Source organism: Lepidochelys olivacea (assembly GCF_965140295.1).
Source record: "Lepidochelys olivacea isolate rLepOli2 genome assembly, chromosome: 3".
In the NCBI taxonomy this organism is placed as follows: domain Eukaryota; kingdom Metazoa; phylum Chordata; order Testudines; family Cheloniidae; genus Lepidochelys; species Lepidochelys olivacea.
In genome coordinates this window covers 75992141-76004632 of record NC_140413.1, presented here as the reverse complement: position 1 = coordinate 76004632, position 12492 = coordinate 75992141, and the positions used below count along the sequence as shown (strand labels likewise).

Sequence of the window (12492 nt, the reverse complement as noted above, 5' to 3'; positions counted from 1 at the left end):
TTCATTAATTGCTGATAAAGCTGAAATCCTTGAATAGAAGGCATGGTAGAAGTACAGTATGATGTTAAGAACTACAGTTTATAAACCTTTATTTTTATCATATTATATTTAATCAGATATATAATCACAGATCTCACTTTGAGATGGATCTCTGTAGTTCTGAATAATACTCAGCAAACCAAAGAAATCTATGCTTGTTAGTAGGTTCTATTCAAAAACAAAAATTTTTGCAAAGCTTAATCTCTTTGATAGTAGATATGTCCACAATTATTTTCTCTGTATGGAACTATCCTGGCCTATATAATCTAATAATAAATCAATAAGAATATTTTTAGATGTAGTTTAGAGGGAAAGTGGCTCCAAACAAAGTGACCAGTGTAAATATGCCACAGGCTCACTGTTACAGAATGTAAGCTGTACAAAGTGTTTTTTACCTGGGCAACCCATGTGAACAGTATAAGTGAATCCCATTCTACTTGACACTGTGTCCCTTTTTAATGATAATGTACAGAAGTGATTAGAGGGAAGATTGTGTACCTAGTATTTGTACGAATAAATTGTAATTACTCCAGAAGTCTTCAGATGCATCACCATTGTATAGGGCTGATTAATAACCGTAGGGATTCTGAGGTTTATTGATCTGCATGCAGGAGGTATGCTTTGCATCGCATAAAAGGTGAGTCCTGTGATTGTATCCTTTATCCTACCTAATAAGATTCCCTTCTCCCCAGACCCCCTTTAGTATCTGAAAAAACAAACTGGATTATTGCACAGTATTATGAGGCATTGTCACGCTCTCCATCATCCATTATGCTGTCAGACAAATAATCTGACATGTGGAACAAGTTAAAAAGTCAGGCTGGTGGTAATCAGATATCCCCTGGGTACCGATTATGAGGCATGGCTTTGACTAAGCTATGGATGAGGGTGCATGTGATAGGGAGAGGAGATGAATAGATTGGAAAAGTATGGGGCAGGCTGGGGAGAGGAGGACCACAGTTTCTAAAATGACATGGTGGATTTGGGGTGTGCCACCTTTAAATGTATCAGGGATCAGAGCCCTGTTTTGCTAGGCATTGTACATATATGTTAAAAATGGTCCTTGCTCCAAAGAGCTTGCCAACTAAGATCCCAATGTGCAAACACGCACATGCTTAATTTAACTACCGTGAAGTCCCCTTAAAGTCAGTGGGGTTACTTGTGGTAGTAAAGTTAAGCATGTGCATAAGTGTTTGCAATATTGGGGTCTCCACTACAAAGTTTGGTCGATTCAAATTACATATCTATACAGCCACCAAAATGTGTATATTCATAGAATCATAGAATATCAGGGTTGGAAGGGACCCCAGAAGGTCATCTAGTCCAACCCCCTGCTCGAAGCAGGACCAATTCCCAGTTAAATCATCCTAGCCAGGGCTTTGTCAAGCCTGACCTTAAAAACTTCTAAGGAAGGAGATTCTACCACCTCCCTAGGTAACGCATTCCAGTGTTTCACCACCCTCTTAGTGAAAAAGTTTTTCCTAATATCCAATCTAAACCTCCCCCACTGCAACTTGAGACCATTACTCCTCGTTCTGTCATCTGCTACCATTGAGAACAGTCTAGAGCCATCCTCTTTGGAACCCCCTTTCAGGTAGTTGAAAGCAGCTATCAAATCCCCCCTCATTCTTCTCTTCTGCAGGCTAAACAATCCCAGCTCCCTCAGCCTCTCCTCATAACTCATGTGTTCCAGTCCCCTAATCATTTTTGTTGTCCTTCGCTGGACTCTCTCCAATTTATCCACATCCTTCTTGAAGTGTGGGGCCCAAAACTGGACACAGTACTCCAGATGAGGCCTCACCAATGTCGAATAGAGGGGAACGATCACGTCCCTCGATCTGCTCGCTATGCCCCTACTTATACATCCCAAAATGCCATTGGCCTTCTTGGCAACAAGGGCACACTGCTGACTCATATCCAGCTTCTCGTCCACTGTCACCCCTAGGTCCTTTTCCGCAGAACTGCTGCCTAGCCATTCGGTCCCTAGTCTGTAGCTGTGCATTGGGTTCTTCCGTCCTAAGTGCAGGACCCTGCACTTATCCTTATTGAACCTCATCAGATTTCTTTTGGCCCAATCCTCCAATTTGTCTAGGTCCTTCTGTATCCTATCCCTCCCCTCCAGCGTATCTACCACTCCTCCCAGTTTAGTATCATCCGCAAATTTGCTGAGAGTGCAATCCACACCATCCTCCAGATCATTTATGAAGATATTGAACAAAACCGGCCCCAGGACCGACCCTTGGGGCACTCCACTTGATACCGGCTGCCAACTAGACATGGAGCCATTGATCACTACCCGTTGAGCCTGACAATCTAGCCAGCTTTCTACCCACCTTATAGTGCATTCATCCAGCCCATACTCCCTTAACTTGCTGACAAGAATACTGTGGGAGACCGTGTCAAAAGCTTTGCTAAAGTCTAGAAACAATACATCCACTGCTTTCCCTTCATCCACAGAACCAGTAATCTCATCATAACAGGCATGGCTGTGTGCATTTCTGCATAAAAGGCATATGCTGTGTGCATATTGCATGGCTGTGTGCATTTCTGGTTGCTTGCACTGGTACCCAGAGTCTGTGTGTTGATGTAACAGTAGTGTGAAGTGCAGTGTATCCTGGGTAGGTATCCCAGTGTGCCCTGCTGTCTGGTGCAGTGCGTTTTGGGACACTTTCACAGTGCTTTGTGAACTAGTAGCATATATCACCCAGGGATTTCTGGGAGCGAGGGGTCAAGTTCCCACCATGCTAATTTCTCCATCCTATAATACTTTCCATATCCCATAATTTTTGTTCCGTTTTTCAAAATTCTCACAGTCGCTTGGAGTGCTTTTTGGTGTCTGCCATCTGTCTGTCAGAAGCATGGAGCCGGCAGAACTCAGTACAGTTCTCGTCTGCGCTGCTAATACAGGGCACATGATTGTCCGGTATTTTCACAGCTTGAGGGAGTACTGCTGCAATTGGGATTGTGATAAAGACAATGCAGCGTTATTTGAGCACAGTAACTGGATGCTGGTGGACATAGTGAAAAACAATGCCAGGTTGCTGCTGGCATTCCCGGAGCTGCTCTGCATGTTGGAGCACTGTTTCTGGGCCTGAGAAATGAGCATTGGCTGATGAGAATTGCATCATAATGCAGATTTGGGATGATGAACAGTGGCTACAGAGCTTTCAGATGTGAAAAGCCACATTCCTGGGGCTCTGTGTCGAGCTCACCTCAGCCCTCCGCAACAGGGACACCAAAATGAGAGAAGCATTGTCAAGTGGAGAAGCAAGTGGAGATCACTCTCAGGAAGCTTTTAACACTGGCTTGCTACTGGTCAGTGGGCAATAATTTTGGGTTGGAAAATCCGTAGAGCGGGGCCCATTATGCTCCAACTGTATAAGGCCATAAAACATCTCTTGCTATGCAGGGCTGTGACTCTTGATAATGTGTAGGAAATAGTAGGCAGATTTGCAGTAATCGGGTTCCTGAACTGGACATGGAGTGGGTCCTCAAGGAACCAATTTTGAAGCACTTAGAGGAGAGGAAAGTGATTGAGAACAGTCAGCATGGCAAGTCATGCCTGACTAGTCTAATTGCCTTCTATGACGGGATAACTGGTTCTGTGGATGAGGGGAAAGCAATGGATATGTTATTCCTTCACTTTAGCAAAGCTTTTGATATGGTCTCCCACAGTATTCTTGCCAGCAAGTTAAAGAAATATGGGCTGGATGAATGGACTATAAGATGGATAGAAAGCTGGCTAGATCATCGAGCTCAACGGGTAGTGATCAATGGCTCCATATCTAGTTGGCAGCTGCTATCAAGTGGAGTGCCCCAAGGGTCAGTCCTGGGGCCGGTTTTGTTCAATATCTTCATTAATGATCTGGAGGATGGCGTGGATTGCACCTGCAGCAAGTTTGCAGATGACACTAAACTGGGAGGAGAGGTAGATGTGCTGGAGGGTAGGGATAGGATACAGAGGGCCCTAGACAAATTAGAGGATTGGGCCAAAAGAAATCTGCTGAGGTTCAACAAGGACAAGTGCAGAGTCCTGCACTTAGGACGGAAGAATCCCATGCACCGCTACAGACTAGGGACCGAATGGCTAGGCAGCAGTTCTGCAGAAAAGGACCTAGGGGTTACAGTGGACGAGAAGCTGGATATGAGTCAATAGTGTGCCCTTGTTGCCAAGAAGGCTAACAGCATTTTGGGCTGTATAAGTAGGAGCATTGCCAGCAGATCGAGGGATGTGATCATTCCCCTCTATTCGGCATTGGTGAGGCCTCATCTAGAGTACTGTGTCCAGTTTTGGTCCCCACATTACAAGAAGGATGTGGAAAAATTGGAAAGAGACCAGCGGAGGGCAACACAAATTATTAGGGGGCTGGAGCACATGACTTATGAGGAGAGGCTGAGGGAACTGGGATTATTTAGTCTGCAGAAGAGAAGAATGAGGGAGGATTTGATAGCTGCTTTCAACTACCTGAAAGGGGTTCCAAAGAGAATGGATCTAGACCAGGGGTCTCAAACTCAAATGACCACGAGGGCCACATGAGGACTAGTGCATTGGCCCGAGGGCCGCATCAGTGACACCCTACCCTTGCTGCCCCTGGCCCCGCCCCCACTCCACCCCTTCCATGAGGTCTTGCCCCTTTCCCGCCTCTTTCCTGCCCCTATTCCAACCCCTTCCCTTCAGGGAGCAGTGCGGGGTTCTCGGCGCCACAGGGTAGACAGAGGGGCATGCGGTGTGGGGGTGCGGGGACCTTGGCGGGCTGCATGAAAGAACCCTGCGGGCAGCATGCGGCCCACGGGCCACGTGTTTGAGACCCCTGATCTAGACTGTTCTTAGTGGTAGCAGATGACAGAACAAGGAGTAATGGTCTCAAGTTGCAGTGGGGGAGGTCTAGGTTGGATATTAGGAAAAACTTTTTCAGTAGGAGGGTACTGAAGCACTGGAATGGGTTACCTAGGGAGGTGGTGGAATCTCCTTCCTTAAAAGTTTTTAAGGTCAGGCTTGACAAAGCCCCGGCTGGGATGATTTAGTTGGGTATTGGCCCTGCTTTGAGCGGGGGGTTGGACTAGATGACCTCCTGTGTTCTTTCCAACCCTGATATTCTATGATTCTAACTGCGATAGGGTGATAGACCGCATACACGTCCCTATTTTGGCACCAGCCCACCTTACCACACAGAAAGGGTTACTTTTCTGTGGTTGTGTAGGTGCTAGTGGATCACCAGGTGCACTTCACTGATATCAGTGTGGCTGATCAAGGAAGAACACTGGACTTCTCAAAAAGCTGCAAGCGGGCACATTCTTTCCCAACCGGGAGATTGCCATTGGCGATGTTGAAGTGGCAATAGTGAGTCTGAGGGACCCAACCTACCCCTTGCTTCCCTGGCTCATGAAGCTATACACTGGCCACCTCAGACACCAAGAAAATTTTAACTACCAGCTCAGCAGGTGCAGAATTACATTAGAATTTGCTTTTGGGAGATCGAAGGGATGCTAGTGGTGTTTACTTACTAGATTGGATCTCAATGAGAGAAACATTCCAATGGTTTCAGAGTAGCAGCCATGTTAGTCTGTATTCACAAAAAGAAAAGGAGTACTTGTGGCACCTTAGAGACTAACCAATTTATTTGAGCATAAGCTTTCGTGAGCTACAGCTCACTTCATCGGATGCATACTGTGGAAAGTACAGAAGACGTTTTTATACACACAAACCATGAAAAAATGGGTGATTATCACTACAAAAGGTTTTCTCTCCCCCCACCCCACTCTCCTGATGTATGATACACATTGTAAGGAGAGTGATCACTTTACATAAGCTTATTACCAGCAGGAGAGTGGGGTGGGGGGAGAGAAAACCTTTTGTAGTGATAATCACCCATTTTTTCATGGTTTGTGTATATAAAAATGTCTTCTGTACTTTCCACAGTATGCATCCGATGAAGTGAGCTGTAGCTCACGAAAGCTTATGCTCAAATAAATTGGTTAGTCTCTAAGGTGCCACAAGTTCTCCTTTTATTTATGTCAAGATATGTAAACGGTAATTCCGTCCAGTCTGTTGTGGCTACATTTATACTGACCTGTGTTTTTACATGTGTATATGTAGCTGTGGTTCTCTTCTTGTTCCTCGGTGTGGAACAGTTGGATTAAGGAAGTACACTGTGGTATGTTTAGGTATATTTAGGACTGCAACGTCTGCTCAGTGCGGGATCTTTGGGACTGTAGGTCAACCATGCTCTGTAACATTTGTGTTTGTTACTCGAATAACCCCATTATGTCCTGGTGCATTTCTTTGGTGCCTCCTAGTCCTTTTGCCTGTCCTGCAGCAACTGCTCTCTTCATTCTCAGTTTTCCCCTCTATTATGTTCTGAAGAGTTCTCCAAGACCTTTGATCATGGTCCAAGGCAATTGTGGCCTGGAGGCTCTTGCAGCACATATACTCCCTAGTCCTCTTTCTTTGCCTCCTGATCAGGGTCAGACGTGGCTTGGGCATGGAGGGGGGACTCCTCAAAACCACCTGATAAAAACAGACTGATACACTTTAGAGTTGCAGTCACAACGAAAAGGGAAAGAGAAGTCTCAAAACTCTCTTTGTATTATTTCCACAAATACCTTAATAAAAAATGCTTATTGACATCTGGGTTTTGGAGCATCTTGGTACAGCATTGCTCTGCAGCTCAAACCCTGGTGGGTACGGCCTAGCAGGGGGAGGACAAGGGGGTGTTCTATTGCATGTGGCTATACAGTTTGGTCCTCTTCCTGGTACAGATATAGGGAAATGGCTGTGACTATTAATGCTATTTTTCATAGGCAATGGTGATTTTGGCTAATATCTCACTCCTGAGGGTCACAAAGGCACAGAGAACATGGCTGCTGATGGCTTCCTTAAGCTGCCTGGGCCTGTGTGGGACTAGCTTGTTTACTGCAATGGTGCCAGCTGAACTCATCACAGAGTGGCATGGGAAGGCGTCTTTATCTCAGAGGAAGAAATAAAGCTACCATCTCTAGAATTCTTCAGGAGAGGATTGCAGAAGATCTCCATGAAAGTTTCATCTGGATCTCTTGAGGATAAAAGACATCCCTATTCTGATAAACATAGTACTCCCCATGACCCCCCTCCTAGCCCAACAAGCCAAAAAAATGAAAAGTGAGCCTAAAGTCTGCCTCTGTTTCTTCCATTGCCACCCGAGCACATGACACTGATCTGATGTGTATTGTATAATCAGACTGCCATACAACCCTTTTTGAAATGTATTTTCTAACATTACACCAGTACAGCAATGAAAAGTTGATCCATTGTTTTAACTTGTGAATGGGACTGGTGTCATTTTAAAATGGGGAATAAAGGTGGCTGGGGGGAGGCGGGAGATGAGGTTTGAGGGAAAGGAAAAGCAAAAAAAAAAAAAATTGCAAGGAAAACTGCTCGTACACTTACTCAAATTCCCTTCCCCTTTGGCAGTGGATTCATCTGTGCTTACCTGGTGAGACTGGCTAGACTCCTGCACAGTTTTAGACTGTTCCTAGATTGTGGCATGGTTTGAGTTCCCTGCCATGTCTCTCTCCCTGCTGTTCATGGCAGGCATCTCCTTCTCTGGCTTTTCCACAGTCACTATCCTGAACACCATAGTCAAGTCCTAGAATTGACACCACTAGGTCGATGGAAGAATTCTCCCGTTAACCTAGCAGTGGCCTCTCGAGGAGCTGGATTAACTACAGTGACGGAAACCCCCTTCACTATGGTGCCTACAGACGCACAGCTGCCGCACCATAGCTGTACCACTCGAGCATCTACAGTGTAGACAGACTCTAAGAGCTGTACTGTCTTAGTGCAAAGGCAAGAGTCAGCTTCTGTTTTTAGCACACTCTTAGATCACTTGATTAGATCATAAGAAATGCATTCTTCCTTAACTTTCCTGTGAAGTCTTAAAGTAATTCTTGTTTTAAGGTTGTAAATTGATTTAAATGCTTATTGTAGTAATTGGCAAACCAGATACATTGAACCATGGATCTGTTAATTGAATTTCAATTGTAATCTTAATTTGATTGTTGGATTGTGTTCTATTTGATTAGTTCAGGGAAATTAGAAGTAAATCAGTGATATATTTGCTTAGCTTTGTATTTGTTTGCGTATTCTTTTCATAAATCCATAACAACAGGGGACTGGTTTCTCTCTCAAAACTTTTGTGTGAGAGAACAATGTATTCACAGGTAAAGGTGAATACATTGATTAGCTCCTGGACACATATTTTAATTATTTAAACTTATGACCACTACATAGTGTTTCAAACCAATTTGACAAACAGATCTTTTATCTCTGAATGATCATAAAGCAATGATTTCCATTGCACTGATTTTGTTATATATGCAGGTGACCATTATGGTCAGGCTTTTCAGAGAGGCCCCGGGGGCTTCAGTGAGAACTACAGCTGGAAAATGCAGTTGACATCCAACAGTACAAGGTTTGTCTGTCTGACTGAAACGAAAAGCAGCATGTAAGTACAGTAGCTAATCAAATTATCCATGACATTATCCTTTACTGTATAAAAATGAGCTTAATGATGTTTGATGACAACTTGATGATGATCTGATAAACTCTTCTGAAAGATCAGAATTGATTTTTTCAGATAATTTTTGCTCTTCCTTTTTATTGTTACTGTACATAAATACATACTACTAAGTTTAAAAAATCCCCTACATGATGTACATTAAATAATCTGTTTTATGCTCAGAGTTATCAGTAATTCAGTGTGACGTTAAATGATCTTAACTAAGTTAAAAGGAGAGATTTTAGATTCTAGGCAGCGAGATAAATTGAATTAAAAGTGCTTTCTCTGGCTTTGTTCCTCCTCCCACCTTGAAGGAAATATTTTTCCCTCCTCTTAACCCAACTTTTTGTTTCAGTCACATGTTTTGGTGCCAGGTATTCATGTTTATGACATGATGTTTGGCTTTCATTGTTTAGGTCTGCTATGAAGAGGCTATACAGTACTTCACACACGACAGTGGATTCAAAAGAGATGAAAAAATTCCAGCTTTTGGCACATAGATGGTGGGATGAACAAGGAGAATATTCCATCTTGCATTCTCTGAATGATATTAGAGTGCCATTTATTAGGTACAGTTTTGGAATTACTTTTGCTGCGTAATGCTATTTCTAAGCATCCATCTAAAAACAGTGTAAAATAATTAGACAGGAAAATGAGACATAACTTGTTGAACAATTATAGTTACTTAACACAAATTTTAAAGAAACATTTCATTTAAACCATTTTGTATCTTTGTGCTTATTTATGTTCACTTTATTTCAGAGATACTCTATTGAACATGAGTAGTGATCATCAGTTGGGAAGCCCTCTGTCCAGTGTAAAGATTCTAGATGTTGGCTGTGGTGGTGGATTGTTAAGTGAAGTAAGAAACAGTTTGTTGTTCCTGCCTCTCTAGCTAAGGCGCATATAAAGACTTTGAAAGGTGTTTGTTTAACTACTAAATCTCAGATGAGGAGGAGTAGCCCCAGGCCCTTTTGTGCCGTATTGGTACATTGATAAATGCATGTTTTGGAGTGCAGTAAATTCTGCAAACCACATTTAGTATTTGGGTTAAAAAAAGTACACGCAATGTTTTGTTATAATCAACTGAGGTTCTTCAAGAAAAGAGAAACGAAAGGAAGAGGTGCTAAAACTTTATGGTTAACCAACAAACAGATTATTCAAATATTGTCACAAATAGCAAAATATCATCAGTCCTTTCTAGTATTCCTTTGGAAAGTCATTGGAAAATAACTTTTATTTGTATTGGGTGGTGGGGAGAGGTTAGTAAAAGATCACTTTTTATCATGACCACTCTTGTTAATGAAGTAACATGTTTTCCATTATAACCTATTTTCACATGCCTGACACTTTTGAAACTTCTGGGCTTAAATTTTCCATATTGGGCAAAGTTCTCATCTCTGACCTTGCCTCTTGACACCACCTAATAGTACTGGGGCTGTACAAAGGGGCCCTAAAAGCCCTGTATCTGGCATAAGGAGGATTCCTGTGGTGCAGGGGGCAGCCGTATATACAAGGTTTACAGTTTGGTTCAATGAGTCTCAGCACCCCCAGTATAAAAATTGTTCCAGCACCCCTGGTTGAGGGTGGGAGTGTAACACACAGATTCTGGTCAGCGCTGTGTCTCATAGGGCTGCTCTAATTTAGACTGGCCCCCAGAACTGTCTAAGTTACGCTGGGGACCTCTCTAGCCCCCAGAGCAGCCCAAGATCTTTTGAAGCTTTTAAGTTCAGAGGTGTAGCACAGACGCTCACCCTGGCTCTCTGCACAAAGGTGGGTCTCTCTCTTCCCCCCGATTTCTGGTAGCTAGACGTAAATCCTTTTTAACTGCGAGAGAGTGAAAAATGTGTATCTTTACCCTGTTATAAAACAATTCCTCCTTCCCTCACCTCCTACCCTCCAAATACATGAGCCAGCTAGAGCAAAAACTACTGAAGTGGAAACTTGGTATAGTCTTAATTCTCATTGATGATTAGTACCTTTGCTTGATTTTTGAAAAATAAAACAAATGGTTTCTGTTTTATAGAATTATGACTGCTTGAAAATTGTACATGAGCATTAGAAAATTTTGCAGGTGTGTGCTTAAGGGTGGATATACTGTGCATATGTGTCCATCTAGTTAAGTTCTCACTGGCTGGTTGAAAGTACTTACAGGCTCCACACACTGAATGACTATGGACGAGTAGCTCTCTCACTCTGCTGGTAAAGCCAGTGGAGTTTGTAACTTTCACAAGCTTAATAACTAGAGAATTTAGAGTTCCAATAACATAAAGTTATTGGTTGTGTTGCACAAAGTATTCCAGTTTCAAAAGAGACATCAACCTCTGAGAAAGAACGTACTTAAAATATTTCAGTGACAGTCAAGACTGGTACTTTCCGAGTAAACATCTGAGTATTCAGCTTTCAGCATTGAGCAGGTATCATAGATAATCATTTGTAGAGTAACCATTAAAAAGACACGTGGATTCACCATTTCAGTAAGGAGTGACCATACGTGTAGGTTCAAAAACCTAGGGGAGAAAAATGGTGTCTCTGTGATAGTTGCAGTGGAGAAAATCTGCACTTGTGGCAAAGTGGACAAAGAACAATTATTTAAAATACAGATGTAAAAGAATCACTATCTTCTATTTGACAATATTAGTTTTTAAAAGAATAGAAAATCTGAAATGTGTTTTGTGCTTTCTCTGTCTAATAAACTTTTAAAAATGCTGCAGATCAAAGGCCACTCTTGTTTGTCTCACTGTTCTAATGATGATTACTGCAAGATTTTTTTGTGACTTTGACATTAGATTCTGTTAGTTTACACAGAGCCTTATGCTTACGCTGATTGTTTTAATGCAGCGAATAAACAACACTGTATGTATCATTAGCCTCTAGGTAGACTGGGAGCTTCAGTTACTGGAATTGATCCTCTGGAGGACAACATTAGAACAGCAGAACAGCACAAGTCATTTGATCCAGTCCTAGCCAAGAGAATACAGTACAAACCGTGTTCACTGGAGGATATTGCAGAAGAGGCTACAGAAACCTTTGATGTAATGGTTGCTTCTGAAGTAGTGGAGCATGTGGCTGACCTAGAAACATTTATCAAGTACTGCTATCAAGTGTTAAAAGTAAGTGTTTGCTTTAATTGTAGGAAATGTTTGTTCCTTCCTTCTTTAATGAAGTTTTTATTTAAAAAGTTAATCAGAACACATGTAGATCCCAAAGGCCTCTGTGACATCATCACTTAATATTGCAGTAGTACCATGACTCCCATTAGGTTGTACAAGGTCAAAACCTAATGAAAAGTTCTTACAGCCTGATTTTCCAATGGTGGAGGAAGATCTAATAGCTATGTTGATGGTGTCTACAAATATGATTTAACTATGCACTGAAGTTCTGTCTGCAGTTAAACTTCTGTCTCATGGCATCTTATTCCAACTCAGCATTAAAAGTCAGATGTATTCCTGGATTGCTTTAAAGAGTGCCATGTTTACATTTAGATGTGCTTAGGATTTATTTTATTTTTTCTAGTATTCTTGTTTCTGGTTAGTAGAGGATGACGGTAGGCCCAGTGTGCAGTCTGAGACTCTTCTTTACTTCACCGCCTTGTCAAACTACTCACGCAGGGAACATAGTTTATCTGAATAGGAACCATCGCTCCCTTCTGTCTAATTTCTCATGCCCCTATCATTCTTTTTCTACCAGTGCATAGAACCACTAATATTACTTTTGTTCTTTGAAAGTGTTTACGTTAGGACATACAGAGACTCAATTAAACAAAATTTTATCTAGAAGTATATTAATTGTGTAATGGTATCTCATATTTTGCAATTTATGCTGCTGTACATTATGAAGATTTGCTGGTGACTTAGTGTTATGGCCAAATTCCAGCATGGGGAATTACAGTCTACCTACCTACCTAAATAATGCT

At 42.3% G+C, this 12492-nt stretch overlaps 1 protein-coding gene across 1 annotated transcript in view; it reads left to right on the top strand.

Annotated features, from left to right (window-relative positions):
* COQ3 (coenzyme Q3, methyltransferase) overlaps nt 1-12492 on the top strand; it is a 36661-nt gene that overhangs the window by 12176 nt on the left and 11993 nt on the right. Inside the window, exons 2-5 of the mRNA XM_084623162.1 lie at nt 8399-8522; nt 8993-9145; nt 9339-9438; nt 11447-11689. Coding sequence (XP_084479288.1) covers nt 8399-8522; nt 8993-9145; nt 9339-9438; nt 11447-11689 — 620 coding nt within the window. The remainder of the gene's footprint in view (nt 1-8398; nt 8523-8992; nt 9146-9338; nt 9439-11446; nt 11690-12492) is intronic.